This window comes from Physella acuta, unplaced genomic scaffold (genome assembly GCF_028476545.2).
Source record: "Physella acuta isolate Inbredline_101_S28 unplaced genomic scaffold, ASM2847654v3 ptg000166l, whole genome shotgun sequence".
Classification (NCBI taxonomy): domain Eukaryota; kingdom Metazoa; phylum Mollusca; class Gastropoda; family Physidae; genus Physella; species Physella acuta.
The window spans coordinates 212,290-229,577 of NW_026731685.1; the positions used below are offsets into that span (position 1 = coordinate 212,290).

The 17,288-nt window shown below is 35.4% G+C and overlaps 1 protein-coding gene across 4 annotated transcripts; it reads right to left on the reverse strand.

Annotated features, from left to right (window-relative positions):
- Nucleotides 1-182: 182 nt before the first annotated feature.
- On the reverse strand, nucleotides 183-12,940 carry LOC131936070 (zinc finger protein 652). Of its 4 annotated transcripts, none has more exons than XM_059292921.1 (16): nucleotides 12,901-12,940; nucleotides 10,855-11,144; nucleotides 10,494-10,685; nucleotides 9,894-10,277; nucleotides 9,653-9,741; nucleotides 9,430-9,549; nucleotides 8,747-9,038; nucleotides 8,434-8,552; nucleotides 8,274-8,348; nucleotides 7,956-8,131; nucleotides 3,993-4,130; nucleotides 3,787-3,841; nucleotides 3,027-3,206; nucleotides 2,493-2,612; nucleotides 2,260-2,409; nucleotides 183-2,179 (listed from the first exon to the last, which is right to left on the reverse strand). In XM_059292921.1, exons 2-16 carry the CDS (start codon nucleotides 11,027-11,029, stop codon nucleotides 1,445-1,447), a joined length of 3,000 nt encoding a protein of 999 aa, XP_059148904.1. In that variant the 5' UTR covers nucleotides 11,030-11,144; nucleotides 12,901-12,940; the 3' UTR covers nucleotides 183-1,444. The 4 variants fall into 4 exon arrangements, with proteins under 4 accessions (XP_059148904.1, XP_059148906.1, XP_059148903.1 ...); XM_059292923.1 differs by lacking the exon at nucleotides 12,901-12,940 and adding an exon at nucleotides 12,499-12,631 and having other exon boundaries at nucleotides 9,894-10,250; XM_059292920.1 differs by lacking the exon at nucleotides 12,901-12,940 and adding an exon at nucleotides 12,499-12,631.
- Between the last annotated feature and the right edge of the window lie 4,348 nt (nucleotides 12,941-17,288).

The window sequence follows — 17,288 nt, forward strand, 5'->3', positions numbered from 1 at the left end:
AAGAAAACTGATGCATTGCAGATGTTATCAGTAGAAAAAAGGCTATAAGTTATTGTAAGTACACCCAGGAATAACTGCAGACAGAAGTTAAATACATAGAGGTAAACCTGGACATAAATTTATTCCCTCAGAACTACAATTCTGTAGAAATGTGAGACTATTTTAATTACAACTTCAAATTTTTACATTTAGTACTTAGTTCACAATGTCTGTCTGGTTTAGTGGCACATCTCAGTTTTGATACACTTCTAATGGCAATTGCATTTTGAGTTTTTAGAGACATTTATCTCTAATGACAGCTTTTTTAAAATACAAACCTGATAAATAATCTTCAAAATTCAACAAGAAGATTACTATTAGTTATAGTCTACTACAAATGGGTCACAATATATATTGTAACAAATGTATTTTGTCATACAGATGAGCTGTATTTATGTCTTAAATTTAAAGCAACTACATTTTTTTATCAATAAACAATCTAGATCAGGGGTTCCCAAACGAACGATTCGTATGTGCCCGCCTCTCACTATTCGACAGAGACAGAATTTTTTTCATAAACATTATTTTAAAATATGATTTATTTTAATTAATTTGTTAGTTTTAATTTTTTTTTTTGACTGCCTAGGTTTATTAAATATATTCAATACTAGTCCCAACTTGACTGCATTATTTATGTTTTGTAAATACATTTCTCTGTGTGTATGCAATTTGAAAAAAATACCAAATAATTTTATTATTTTGAAACATTTTTGTTTATTATTTTTTAATACATTATTACTATAAGAAAATAAATTATGGGAAAATGACAAGTTATGGAAGGAGTTTGTCGATTTTAAATAGGTGGTGCCCGCCACCCTACCGATATTTTAGAATGTGCTCTAGAGTAAAAAAAGGTTGGGAACCCCTGATCTAGAAGTTTTTAAAAGCACTGAAAATAAAAACATTCTCTAAATTAAAAGTATTGGTCGCTCATGAAATCTCTTCGAAATTTTAGATAGTGTTGCTTTTACTAACAAGATTGTTTTATCTATTATTTTCAGTGTGTTGAAAAAATGATAGACACATTATCTCACTGATCTTGTTTTATTTAAAATAACTCAAACACAAGAGCTCTCTTGCCTGCTGGTTTCTTATTTTAAAAGTAAAATAAAGCTCAAGATTTTCTTAAAATTTTATTTAACAGTAACATTAGCAACAAATTTAATTTTTAATAAAGCAAAATTAAAAAGAATTTTTTTTTTAATATGAACACCACTGGCTTTTGCAAAATGATATGCAGTAGATTGAGATTCCATTGTTTCAAGAAATAAATATTTAAGTTGTTTGAAAACAACTAATCAAGTGTGTACCAACAGAGCATGTCTTGAATTAATACTGAAGAACCAGATAATTATAAATAAAACATTTGTAAAAAAAATGTTACTATCACATTACTCTCACAACGCTAGCTGTCTTCACTGGAGCTAAAAACTTGGGAAGTTGAACTTATGGGTTGGGGCTCAAGAAAATCAACAGTTAGGAAGTTCACTTCCCCATTTTCTGTGTTGAGGACAGTCAACTTCTCTCTAGACTCTAACATCTCCCTGAGTGCACTAGAACCCAGAATCTTCTCAACTCTGTTCTTCTGGGATTTCTTGAGCTTTTCATTGGTGACACTTTGATCAGTGACAACAACACTGTCCGTCCTGGTTTCAGAGTTCCCAATGAAAAATATTTCGTCACACTTGTCATCAGCACTCTCAACCAGATGGGATAAATCAACATGGTTGGAACTGTGGGGTAAAACCACAGGGTTTGAACCTGATTCATCTTTTGGAAATGCTTCATCCGTGTTTTCTACTTTTATGGTCTTAATCAAACCACCGTCTAGTTTGATCTGTCCGCTCATTTCATTTGTGGTTAAAACCTTAGGGAGATGGTATGATATTGAATGAACAGTCACACCGTCCTGCATGGAACTAAGAACTGCAGTATGAATTCCCCCAATCAGTTCAGCAGTTAACAAAGCTGACCTGCCCTCTCCAACCCTGGCAAGCTCCCCTTGTTCTGATATTGTTGAAAGTGTTGCGTAGATGAGCTGAAGGGGTGAAACTCCTGTAGCAAGAAGACCTGTGCTCTCTGACAGTCTTGTCATGTCATCAGCGCTGATCTGGGTGTCCCCCTCTGGCAACATTGTCACCTGTTGCAAGAAATTTTTTAAAATTATTATATTATTAAAAATGTATATATTTTCAGGCAACAGAGTTAGGTGCTAGTTACCTGCATTGTAAAAACTTCAGTTTGTGAGGCTTCATTGTTAGCAGCATTCAGTCCCCCTATAGCATCTCCACTAATGTTTGTCAATGATGTTGGTTCACTGCCTGGTAAAACAGCATGGAACTGCGGGTGTTTTATTAGCAATGGTTCAACCTGCAGATTTGAATTTTATCACACATAATGGGTTTTGACAATGTTAAAACAAATTCCAAAAATTCACATTTCTTTCAACTAACCAAGGTTTGTCCTGCTGCTTGACGCTTTCCACTCTGAGATCTGTGGTTTAACTTTTTACTTTTAGGTAATTCTAATCTAGGAGGTATCAGCTTATCAGGTATTAAGCCTTTTTTATGGTCCTGAAAATAAAAAATGAGGAATATTTTGTTAAACAAGTAAACAAAATCTACTACACTTGTTAGGACAAGGTTGACAATGTACATTGTCAGCTATTAATTCCCATTCAATAGAGCAGATGAAGCAGAGTCCACTTTTTTCTTTTACTTCAGTAAGGTATCTATCACAGCTGGGGGGACTTTGGGATGTCCTGTTGTCTAAGGCCTAAATCAAACTTGAGACCTTAGTATGCTCTACCACAAGACTATCTCATATATTTAACTGCTGTATTCTCAGTCCAATATCCATACACGTAATTTTTACTTTGTGAAATCAAAGGGAGAGGAGTTAAAAACAGCCTTTGATGCTTGATGAGTGCTCTACAGCATAACCAGCAAGTACCAAGCCTGTATCTTTGACTGGTTAGACGTGTTTACCTGCATATGATTGCCATAGATTCCCTGATTGATTGTGCGGAAAGGACATCGTGAGCACTGGAATATTCCAGCTGAGGTCCCTGGGTGCTTGTGTCTCATGTGCTGCTTTAAGGAAATACTCTGGATACATGTGTAAGGACACTGTGTACACCTGTACTGTTTCTGACCAGTGTGCCGCATCTAGTTTGTTAATGAACAGCAAATTTAAACATTAGAAATGAATGTATGGGTAAAATAATAAAAAAGCTAATTTACATATAATCTTTTCCTGTTCGTGCCAAAGACATGCGGGGAAGATGAAGTAGAGTTCATCTGTTTCAATTAACTTGACATACATGGGGATAGTGTGGTCAGTACTATGCCCAGCCACCTTAGTTATCTTAAAAGGGAGTCAGATACCCATCAAAGCTGGATGACTCAAGGATGTCCTACAGACACTAGAGTCTGTGATACGAACCAGTGTCTTTCTAGTTAGCAGTCAAGTGCTTTACCACTCAACCATGTCACGTCTTTTATTCTCAGAGCTTTATATTACATTTAAATACATTAGAAAATACACAACAAGAAAAAATCTTCACTGCAGTTCTTAAGTTTATATACATATCAGGGTGGGGCAGTCAGAGGTTCATATATTTTATCATGTGATCTTGTCCTTTCTACTCAACTAAATAAGAACCATTTCACTGCCTATTTAGAATTATAATTGAGTATGTTACTTTTGCTTCAAACTCTATAAAGGTGAAAGATTTTAATGTTTTACCTTATGGCGTCTCATAGAGTTGTGATCACCAGTGCTGTATGTGCATATATCACACCTTTGGAAATAACAGAACATTTTTTTAGGTGTTCTAAATAGACTTGTCATAGGCATTATTTTATAAACGAGTAATAAAATAAGTTAAATTAACAAAAATACTCCACTACATAAATGGATCCTTAAATAACTATTTCAAAATGGCTACTTACTTAAAAGGTTTTTCCCCTGTGTGTGTTCTGATATGCAACTCCATCATTGCTTTCCTTGCTGTTGTGTGGTTACAGTACATGCACTCAAATGGTTTATGTGATGTGTGTACTGCTTCTTTATGTTTCTTCAAGCACTTGCTGGCAATCAATCAATCAATACAAAGATCAATTTGTACAATTAAATAGCCATAATTTAATCAATAACTAAAATTAATATATTTTCATAACTCAAAATTCTAAAAAAAACCCTTTCCGTGTTGACATGACATATAAAGGGTTGTTTGTACTACTTTTTGAAAATGAAATTCCAGACTTTTTTGGAAAAACTCCAGAATTTATACAGAAGTTTTAGTGACTAATTTTTAAATTATGCATTCATACTCTCAGTATGATAAATTAACAGTTATTTTAGGCAATTGAGCTAATAATTATATTGAACTTACTCTAGCCAAATATCTTTTCTAAGTTTGCCTGTACCACTCCCCCCAAAAATTTAATAATTAAAATAATTGATTAAAATGATGAAACCTTTGTTTCCAACATTACACTTATGCAGTGGCGTAGCGAGGTCGGGTGTCACCCGGTGCGGCACTTAATGGTGTCACCCCCCAGAGGCATAGAGACCCTTCCCAGGGACAAACTTTCAAATTTTCGATTTGCACCCCCCCCCCCCTCGAGTTTTCTATTTGCACCCCCCTCAAACTTTCGATTTGCACCCCCCCCCCTCGAGTTTTTCTCTATATATTTTGCTATTTTTTGCCTTGGTGTCACCCCCCTAAATGGTGTCACCCGGTGCGGTCCGCACCCCCCGCCCCCCCCCCTCGCTACGCCCCTGCACTTATGTAATCTGTTCATGATCTAATTGCTTATGCTTTCAATTAAACTATTACTAAAATGGTATTGCATACTAGTGATAGTTAATTACTGAAAAAGAATAATAATAAAGTAAGCTACATTTAAAGAAAAATTGTAGCAACAAAAAAAAAACATTCTGCAGTAACCACATCATTATTTATGCTTTTGTCTGAGAAACTTTAGTCTGCTATTACAAAATTCCTGCCCCCCCCCCTCCCCCCAAACAAGACACTGAGAAGGGGTCACTTTGAGGTCATGGTAGTCTAAACTTCAGTACGCCTGTTTAACCCTTAAAGCGCTCAGCTGGTTTCCAGGAAGTGCATTAAAAAATGGGATCAAAATTGCTATGTTCACAAATTTTGATACCCCCTTGTAATTTGGCCATATTTAAGTATGATCTATATATTTTAGACCTACAAACCCATATATTATTGGAAAGCTTAAATAATAAAGAATATGATAACACATTAACTATAAACATAAAAACACAATTGTAAAAATGTAAGAAAATTAAATACAAACCATTTTTTTACACCAACACAAATAATTTTAATGCCTTGAATAAAATACACATAAATTTTAAAAAACAAACACCACAATATAAAAAAACAAAGTACTAAAACAAGCACATATATATCTTTGATAGAAATCACAAACACTAGTAACTACAGGGTCCTATGGTATTTGGAAAAGCATTCCGGACACAGTCCAACATTGCAGCCAGAACACTCCCACCCACTTCTGACTCTTGCAGAATGACCTGCAACACACTGTCTTTTTTTGCCCACTGGCAGTTTTACCAAGTCATGGCCATCTAGTGGATGACTGGAAATGGAAGGCACTGGGGACTCAACACCATTTCTTGCGGTTGTCATTTCCTCCCTTGTCCGTTTGCGACGAACAATTTTTGCAGGTGTGAACTTTGAGGCCAGGCTCTCCAAAACAGAAATTATAAAATTGTATCTAGAAAGCACAGGATTGTCTGTAGTGTTAAGCTTGTATAATATATAGCTGTTTAGCACAGCTCTACCCAACAATGAGAAGAAAACTTTATTTGTCCATTTGAGGGTTCGACGTTCAGCCAGGTACATATAAAGTTTTTCATCCCCTAAGTCCACACCACCCATTGCTTCATTGTATGTATGAATAACAGCAGGCCTCCTGACAGCTTGGTTCCTGCTGTTGACTGTGTCAATGAAGCCAGACTTTGCCATGGTAGACAACAGAACAGGCTTTCTGTTATTGTCCTGATAGGCCAAACATAGAAGGTTGCCATTCCGTGCGGATGTTATTTCTTTTGACTTTAATTTTTTTTTTACACAAAATTCAGGCAGCCCTTTCCTGTTAATCCTGACAGTGCCAGTAGCTGTAGTGTTCAGAGAATAAAGTTCATTGAACAAATCCACAGAGGTGAAAAAATTATCCACACCCAAGTGGTGACCTCTGTGTAGCAAGTCTGCATTGGTCAGCAGACGAATAATAAGTTCGTGGGTGAATGACCTGGCTGGAGGAACTGCTGGTCTTTTAGCCTGAGAGCCAGTGTAAATTTCAAATTGGCATAGATAGCCATTTGAGCTGTCTGACAAGCACCACAGCTTGATGCCAAACCTTGAGTGCCTTTTATTGGGCATGTACTGGCGAAGGTAGGGGGTGCGTCCTTTGAACCCAATCATGCTCTCATCGATGCTGATATTCTGAAAGGGATGGTAGTGGTAGATAAATTTCTGGTTGAAGTAATCCACCACTTCCTTTATCTTGAAAAGCTTAAAATTTGGCTCATCCCTTTCAGGCATCTGGCTGTTGTCAGCAAAGTGGAGAAATTTCAGAATTATCTGGAACCTGTCGCGGTTAAAATGCGCAGGGAACCATGGTGTTTCTTGACTGTGGTGGCAGGAGTCCCAATAAGCGTTGTAATTGGGCTTTTGGTTTAAGCCCATGTTCAGGACCACAGCTAGAAAGGCCCTAAACTCAGCTAGGGTGAGTGGAGTCCATTTGTGGACTCGTGATCGGGGAAGGCTGTCCAACTTCTCTTTGTTGGTCTCTATAAAATCACTAGCGTAGCAGTTGGTCTCAGCTATGATGACATTGGTGAGCTCTGCTGTTAAAAACAGATCCAAGTATTCAACAGGCTTTGCAGTAGCAGCTGGTTTATGCTTGGGTCCTGGATTTGCTGTAAACTGGATAGGTCTAGGGCCACAATCCTCTCCAACAATAGGCTGCCAATGTCCATCAGCTGTAAGAGATTCCCTGTCCTCTGAATCTGAAAAATAGATTTAAAATTAATTAATTAGAGCCTATTTATTATTTATTTATAATTAAATTGATTTCATTTACATCTGTTTACCTAAGTAGTAAAATTTAATATAGATTCGATAGTTCTAGCTATTCATTCATAAATTTTAAAACAGTATCTACCTGAAGAGGTGGGCGTGGCACTTCAAACACCCACACCCTTAGAGTAGAAATAAAATAATGTCACATTTTTCTACTTTATTTTTACAACTCACCATACCACGCTGAAGAGAAAGTATTAGATCTACTATTTATTAAATTTAAAGTCGAACACTTACCAGACAAATCATCTAAATCGCTGCTATCAAATTCATCATCAGTCTCAATTCTGTTCTTGAGATTAGGAAAATCAACTTCGCTGTCACTTGAGTCGTTGTCCATTATAATTTGTAAAAAATTTTGCTTTCACACTGCAAACTCTAAACCACGATGTTTGAAATCGGAAATGGCGGAAGTAGTCGTATATTTACGGTTACTGGTCTAATTGCCGAGTATTTACGAAAAATACGGCCGCAAACACACGAAACCACGATCGTGGCCTTACGCGTTATACGTTCTGTTATAGCAAAGCCACGATCGTGGCCAGGCGCGCTTTAAGGGTTAATACATCATAACATGAACTGTGATGTAACTTATTCCCCCCCCCCCCCCAGTTCACACAAGCTTAGATATCAGTGACCATAGTTACAAGGAGGGACGGGTTTGTCTAGCCCTAATCGTCAGCATTTGCAAGATTTCAAAAGCAGTTTAATGGAAGGTCGAACCCTGCATGTAATTACTAAATAAATTTCCAGCTGTTTGTAAAGTAAAACAAACCTGTTAGCAAAAACACGATCACAAACATCACATGACTTAGATGAGAACCAACCCCTGGCTCCGGACTTTTCCCCACGATCTGCGTGAATCACTTGGTGATTTTTCATCTGGGAGGCTTGTCTGAAGCCTTTACCACAAGCATCACAAGTGTAGGGCTTAACATTGGTGTGAATCTCCTACAAATAGTACATGAGAATTAGCCAACACAATTTACTCTGTTCATATTTTAGGAAGATAAACATTACAGAAAATATTTTTAGTATATGAAATATCTAGTAATTTACTACTTAAAATGTTTACAAGAAAAATATGCCAAACCTTATGAATGCTTAATTTATGATGGGTATCAGTCTTATAATCACACTGTTCACATTTAAACAGATCACAATCAACCTAAGAATAAAAAACATCACTATAGGTGTTTGGTTACTCGAGCAGAGCTATTTCAAATACACAGCTTTAACAATTCATATCGAACCTTGTGCTGTCTCCATAAATGTATCCTCAAGTGTTTCCAGAATTCATGGTGAGTTTGGCATTTCATACAGGTAAAGGCAGTGTCATCCATATTGTGACAAGACATATGAATGTGTAAACCTAAATTAATACACATCCATTTTATTGGCGTCGGGAAAATTCACGTTAAACACAAAAAGAACATTCAGCTTAAGGAAAACAAAAACGTCTAAAAAAGTATTGCTTCCTACTTCTCTACCTGTACATTTACAGTACATTAAATTGAAAACTTTTTTTAACTACCAAGATGTAACAATATTTAATCATCAACATACCAAGATCAGTTTTAAACTTAGCCTTGCAATTCATCATGGGGCAGACAATTTTATAACCCAAGTTTACACATGATTCTCTGATTCGCTTTCTAGGACGTTTTCCAAGAACATAGTCCTCTTTCAAAGCACGTGGAGGCTTGACCTTGCGTCGCATGCTACCATCAGCGTGAGCAGTTCTACTGTTGTCAGATACACTGGGCAACCACTCAAGGTCTTCAGAATCAAGGAACTCAGTTTTTATCTTCAGCTGCTGCTCAGACTTGCGTTTTCTACCTCGCTTGGCACCACCTGCCTGGAAATATATGATGAGATTGTTATCTTACCTGGTATTCACTGCAAAGGCTAATTTTTTTACATGAAAACACATTTTGGTACAGAAATGTATTAAAACAACTATTTATTTAATAAAGGAAAATAGATTTACCGAATCAAATATATTTTAATCATGCATGCATTACAAGTTAAATCTTTAAAAATAAAACAAAATCCTTTAAAAACAATGGTGTTGTGAATGATAACAAAAGTTTTCCTAAATTAAACAAAGTATTAGTGTGTACTTTAGTTAATTACATTTTATTCACCATCCGTCTGTTTTATTTAGGAGAAGCAGTCAGTATATGGATGTTTGATAAGCTAAATTATCTACAGCTGATGTCAACACAATGTTTCCACACTTCTCTCACCTGTACACCAATGCTAACCCCACTCCCTTGCATCAGTTCTTTGTGTTCTAGCTGCATGTGGGCTTGGCATTCCTCCATGGTGTTAAATGCAAGCCGACACAATCCACACAGCAGAAACTCCTTTAAAATCACAGAACATTGTTTAAATAGCTCAAACTTTAAACACTGTCACCAAAATTGTTTTAATATTAACTCTGTATTTTAAAATCTTTGAAAATGTAACCTTAGTTTCGGTATGATCTGGAATGTTGACAGAATCTGCTTCAGGGGTGTTCATGATATACTGAGGAACTGAGTTAGTTCCATTCATAGCTGAAACAATTGAATTAACTAGTACTCATTGGAAAGAATCAAAACTAGTTTAAAGAAATCATACATTCAACATCACATTATGTTTGTCATAAAATGAAATGTCACAAAGATTTTTTTTAAAGAAAGATCAATTATTGTACGAATAGACTTACCTAAATTAGGCAAGTGTATAGCCATGACTGTATATGGTTGTGACACATTCAAAGCATCTAACTCTGCAGTGTTGTAAGATTGTGACATGGGTGACATCTGTGATGAACTAGAATGTAGCTGAATGACGGAAGCTTTGTTGATGTCACTACTTGAAACATGGTCACCACTGCTCATGCTGACCACTGGCATGTGATTACTAATGCTGGCATGGTACTGTGAGGGGCCTCCAGTGGAGAAGTGGCCTTCTGAAGGAACAAGGTTTCTGCTGCTGCTGTCTGAGGGTTTGACCAAGTTAATCAGCTCTGTCAGATCTGGAGTTGAGTTGTTGCTCAGGTTAATCTGTTCCCCTTGGGATACTGGAACAGCCAAAGGGGCAAAAGATACTGGAAGAGGTGGAAAGAGATTTAAAATCCTAGAGAAAACAAATCAATGTGTTTTTTACATCAATTTTTTTAAGGATACAAATCAGACAGAGCAGGATAAAAAAAATTAAGCATGAATGAAAGTTTCAACAATGGTGAGTAGAAAAATCCAACATTTTACGTAACAACCATTTATAGTCGTTGCTCAAGTGAAATCAGGAAGTTACGAAGCCTTACCAGCACTCAAACCTTTGTCCATGAACGTGTGACCATCAGCTGAAAATCCTAAAACATCCTCTGATTCCTGCATGTTAAAGTTACTGCTGTTACTGCTAGAACTATTTGCATTTATTCTGCTGTTTCCAGAATTAATAGCGGCCATTGAGGCAGAACCATCTAATGTTAAGGTCAATGGTGAATTTGATGCATCTGTAAAGATATAAAAATTGTTACATAGATTTGTCTAATAGTCAAAACTATTTAAATAAATTTACAATTCAAAATATAAAGACAAGTGTTAAAATGTCAAGCTGGAAACTAGACCTATTACATGATAATTTTTTCTCCTATGTTTGATAAGACAAAATAACCAACTTACTAGACTCCTCTTTGTTTCTGATAGATGGACTACCTTGAGCTGCTAACAGGAGCGGCAAATGATTTTCTCTAACATGTGCTCCCATATCCGTAGGTAGCTTGCATGTGACTGGACAGAATTTACAGCTATAGACAACATCCATATATTCCTCCATTCTAATCACATCAGAATCCATTCCTACTCTTAGTAATCACCTAAAATTTGCTTTGAATGGTTGCTCTTTAAAGTTTACCTCCAGCTGGTGTCATGGGCAACAAGCATGTCATACATAGTCTTTCATAGACTAAAACCTGAAAAATAAAACAATATTGAATTTAAAATATTTGATTGTTTAATTGTCAATAAAAAAAATTAAAAATTTTTTTTTTCTGATATAGACTTCTAAATTTAGAATTTTTAAATAATTAAGCTAGAACTAGAAATTCCAATTTTTTTAATAAATTATCTAAACAAGTTAATTAAAAAGTCTAGTGACATTTAAGCGCAATTTCCTTATGTTATCTAAAAATAGCTCTGTCATAGCGTAAATCAAGAGCAGGGTTAGTAAAACCATTGGTTAGTTATTAAAACGTTTTTATTAAATTTTTTTTCAGTATTTTACATGTTTTATTTACAATAGAGTTACATGACTAAAAACCATTGCGCGCCTAGCCACTGAACGTGATGACGCAGCTATTGAACGTGATGACGCGTGTGGTGTGGTTGGATAAAAATGCCTACTAATTCGGTCCAAATTTTAATTAATTCAAAAAAATGTTGTGACCGAACGAAAGGATATTTTTGAAAACTTTCTTCGGCAATATTGTTCTAAATTATGGCAGGAATCGATTGGTACATGTTTCAAGTCGCTAAGTGGTCTGGTTGCCGAGATATGGGCCAAAAACTGCATTTTTTCGAGGTTTTTTGGCATTTCCGGTAAATCCATGAAAGAAACCCGGAATTTTTTTGGCCTATGTCCATCCTCGTAACTTGCTTAACATAATTGCTTTGGAACTAGTCCTCGATATTGCTTCGTTGAGGAGGAGATACGACTTAAAGCTGCTGACACACATCCATTCATACATCCAGAAATGACGGGTTAATAAACGCAATTCTCCAGAATGGAAATTGCGCTAAAAAGAAGAAGCTACAAATGGAATTGTTTTTTACTTGTTTTAATAGCATTAATTAGGCCTAATTAATAGTAATCTATAGGCCTGATACTTTTTTAATGGATGCAGCAGTGAAAATTGTGAAATTGAATTAAAACTTTTTGCTATATAAACAGCAGCCATTTGTAAAATAGAGTGGCTTCCCCTGAATCTTGCACTATAAGTTTACAAAAAAAACTTTAACAAGATGTCTGCTATAGTAAATATTAGTAAATAAGCATGGTTGCATCTGTTGGAAACATCGCTAATCTTCATTTATTAGGCTACTGAAAAGTTTTAATTCAATTGTTTAAAAACAGGTACATAAATGAAACAAGGAAACATTTTTGTATTTTTCAAAAAATAAATTCAATTAAATTCTCCTCGAAATGTGAAATAGGCCTAATTATTAAAATTTTAAGGAGTAACACACAGTAAGGCCGGGGTCACCTGTTTTTCACATTACTAGTCGCGGGCGATTCCGATTTTACATTACTCAGCTGTCATTACGTACCTAAAACCGTACTAAAACGATAGATTAACGATGGATAATCTATAAACCATCTTCAACTATCTTGAATTTAAACTAAAGAACGCCGCGAAACGGGAAAAAAACAATGGACCAATTGTCTAATGAAACTCTAAGATGCCGACCGATCTTTCGATAATTTTCAAAAGACAAGCGAGTTTATATTTTTGTTTTTTTTTTCTAGCCTCGACGCCATGTTGCTGCTGTTCATAACAGACTGTCTTGTCTGACCGCAAGTTGCATGTCGTGCTCCAAAAAATATTAAACAAAAGCATTTCAATGTAATAATTTATATTTGTTGGTTTACCATACTGCAACTGCAGCTTCAAGATATAAATTTAAGACGCTTACATTACTCACAAAAATACATTTAATTATAATACTCACTTTTCGCACTATGGGTTGACGAGTATCGTTAACTTGTGATGCCAGATTTTTAAGCGATGTTCACTTTTATTTTTAAAGCCCATTTTTATTATTTAGATTCTAACAAAATATAGATCTAGATAACGCCTACTAAATATTTGGTTTTCGAATATGTATCATGTCATAGTAGGCCTATTATTTTGCGTAACAATACTATGAGTAAAGCTAGCTTTTGTTTGTTTAATAATACAGTAAATACTGCCTTAGACAACACACCCCCTATCCCTGTCCGAATCTTGAGACGTGTGGTGTAGAGTTACTGATGATGCTTAACCTAAGGCCTAAGAGGGTTGTCCATAACTTTATGACAGCACACTTCTAGGGGGGGGGGGGGATGACAACTTCTGTATTGGGGGGGGGGGTGATTTGACTTCACTTGATTTGTATTTAAAAAGTAATTTTTGAAACAAATTTTGGCATGCATTAAGCAAATTAAATACCTTTATTGTAAATCGGAGGGAGGGGTAAATTAATAGAAACAATTGTGGACCCAGCTAAAAAAATGTAATTTGATTTAGGTGAAGTATGACGTCATTTTAGGGGGGGGGGTCTATTGTTTTTTTATGGTGTGAAACGACAACGAGGGGGGTGTTATAAATCGCCAACAACAACAAAAAAGTGACGTCATTTATAGACGGTCCCTATTGACTTGGCCTATAGGGCAGATCTAGTAAATCATGTCATAATATTTTGTCCTGACTAATTGCTAATAAATCAAGAAAATACATAAAAACATGTTTTGCTGGATTTTATTAAGGGGTCGTCCATAAATGGCGTCACACTCACTCGTAGAGGGGAGTGGGGGTCCGTAATTTTGTGATGGTATGTGATGAGGGGGAGGGGGGGTTCAGATCGTGGGACGTCACACTTTTGTGTTATAAAAAAAGCAATGTTAGACAGCGAATTTTAGCCTTTATTTCGCGTTTTAGAAAACTGTTTTAATAAATTGTAAAAGGAATTGATTAAAATACTCTATGTTGACAGAGTTCAGACAAGATTTTGGAAAAATATCGTATTTTAAGAAAAATACAACTGCAATTTTGAGGGGGGGGTTGTAGGCTGAGGTCTGACTTCATTTAGGGGATTCTGGCTTTTTTTGGCGATGTGTGACGGAGGGAAGTACGGGGGGAGGTAAAAATCGTCAAAAAAGCGTGACGTATTTATGTATGACCCCTAATCAACATTCAGGTCCTTTGTTGTAGGCTATTCTATGATAATCAACCCCTTGATTTCATTCATAAATAATGACAGGCGATATATTTTTTTCTAATTAATAACAGGGCTAAAACCAACTTCAAAAATGGTCATCTTTTTTAAATGATTTTTTTTTTGTTTCTATTAATTTAAAGTGAAACATTGTGGATGTATTGTTCATTTATTTCATTCTAGTTTCTAATTAGAAGTAATACAAAAAAAAAATGTAGGTTAAGCCCAGTCTGGGTTAAGAGCCATAGCGAGATGCTCCTGTAGAGGGCTGACATTGTCCTCACCGCGTAGAAAGACGACTCGATATTGCTTTTGGCTCTCAGTTTGACGCCGAGGAGGCGAAAAAGAAAGCATGTGGTGAGTAATTTAAAAAATATTATTTTACTTAACATAAATTTGGACAAGGAAATATAGCTGTTGACAGTTTTAAGTTTGCAATTTCTGAAAGGTCATATTTTTTTTTTCAGCAGTTTGAACTTGTCTTAATTTTTTGCCGAACCATTCAATTAGCTTAATCTGTTTAAAAGATCATGCCACTTTCATGGACAATGTCATTATATCTCTTTTGTATTGCGTTTGCAATGTTACAACTGAAAGCTATGAAAGAACCAGATGAGCGCACCGGCAGTCCGATGAAATGGAGGGCGGGTGGGGTTGTCGCCCCGGCCGTCCACCCCACAGAGTCGCCAAACGGGGTATAGAAAAATAAGCTAATTCTGATTTACTGTTCTGAAGAATATAGGCTACCGTCGAAGTAAAGAAAATTGACTGTTTCTTAACTTTACATTGTCTAGATTTAACAGTTAATACTGTATCCTACATCCATAGACCCCTTGCAAACACGTGACCTTTTGCCACGTTAATTGACCTATTGGTAAACAATTTACAAACACAATATCTTCATTTAGTAATTTGTTTTAACTTGTAAACAAAAAATTTGAAATACTTTTAATTTTAATTAGATTTTTCAACTTTGAACTGGCCAAAGCTTACCTTAACAACGACAACATAACACCAAGGGATATAACTCTTAAAACATTTTCTTTAGCAGGCCAAGTTCTAGAATCTAGATCTAGATCTAGATATCTAGATCTAGTTAGTAGACTCTAGTAGTCTAATAAAAGACTCTTATATGATCTAGATCTAAATCTAGCACATCATAGATCGAGATCTCTCGATTCTAGAGTTAATGACTCTAGAGGGATGTGTAATAAATAGTTAAATACATAATGTATACGTTTGTTAATAATATATTAATTATTATTAATTATTAATATTTAATAGTAGGCCTAATTATAATTAATAGGCCTACTGAATTAAATTTTAATATTAAAGGCCATAAAGGGCATTCATTATAATCATAATATAATTAATAATTATAATAATGACTGGGTAATCTATCGTTTTAGGTATGTAAAATCGCCAGCGACTAGTAATGTGAAAAACAGGTGACTGCTTAAATTTTAATAATTATTTTACATTTTGAGGAGGATTTATGTTTTGAAAAATACAAAAATGTTTCCTTGTTTAATTTATGTACCTGTTTTTAAATAACGGAATTAAAACTTTTCAGTGATAAATGAAGACTAGCAATGTTTCCAACAGATGCAACCATGCTCATTTACTATAGCAGCCATCTTGTGTATTTTTTAAAATTGTAAACTTATAGCGTAATATTCAGGGGAAGCCACTCTAACTTACAGATGGCCGCTTTTTATATAGCAAATCCTGCTCACAAACACTGCTGTTTAAAGTTAATTTCTTGCCTGGCTATATTGATATATTTAGCCATTGATTTAGGTTTATTATTCAATTATCTATAATATTTGACACAAATATATCACAATATACTTCTATTAAAGCCTTGACAATGAGGTAACTTTTTCGTACATTACTAGCCGCGGGCGATTTTACTTACCTAAAACGATAGATTACCAAATATAAGCCTACTGAATACTGAATTAAAAAAAGAAAAAAATTACCAGCATACTGCATACTAACTTAATTATTAATTATTACTCTAAACTCTAACTCTAACTAAATACTTGTGATACTGACCTTACACTTTATTAATAGTTTAATACTATTTAATAGTAATAAAGTAATACTTAATACAATGATTGAATTAGTTTAAGAGTTTAAGTTTAGTAGATCTAGTAGTATGTACTATGTTTATGTAAACTGTGATAATTAGGTGATATGCACTACTATAGTGGCCTATACTATTTATTATTTAATTTAAACTTTAAACTGTCCCTAACTAATGAGCCCCATCTGCACAGGGGTTTGAACTTGGGACTTATCTGTTTAGCAACAATGCTTTTTCCCAGCCCAACCACACAGATTCCTAATATGTTAATTAGACTAATAATATCTTATTAATTTTTCATAATTTTTTTTATTTCTTCATTAAGATAAGTAATAAAATCACAATGAAAGGGAATGGCGTGTACAAACTTTATAGTATGCAGTCAATACCAGAAAGATTTCATGACTGGATCGACCCTGTAAGTTTTGCTTTACAAGTTCCATTTTTTAAAATGTGCTTTCAGGATTGTCCACACCATGCTGACTTCTAGACTCTAGACCCCCAGGGTGCTCTTTATGAAAACCTTGAGTGTATTTTGATCAGGTGTCAGGGGCGCCGCAGGGCGTTCGTGGGAGCCATTAGTTAACTACCACAGTGGCAACTAGTGCAAACGTTGGTTTGGTTTAGTCATGGATTGTATTAACCCACATTATCCCTAGTGTTGGGTCTTTTTAAAACAAGTGTAGGTGCCATAGTGGACTTGGGGAGCGCAGGATGCTGCTGGTTGTCAAGCTATCAGATGAATGGTGTAGTACTGCATAAAAGACGCACCTCAAGTTCCCCCACACCAACCTTAGCATTGAGGGTCCATTTATTGGACATCTGACTTTCCAAGTGGTTACCAAGTGGTGTTATATCTCACCCTTGTAGAGGGTGATCAACGTAGATTCAAGGTTTTCATACAGATTATATTTGGGCATCAGGGTGGAGTGTGGAATATTTGTGTCAAACAACTAACATCTTAGGAATTGGGTATGTTTAATAACTCAGGTTCTAATGAACTGAAAATGATCGATTTGGTATCTAGAATAGCTGATGGAGCAAACTGATACCC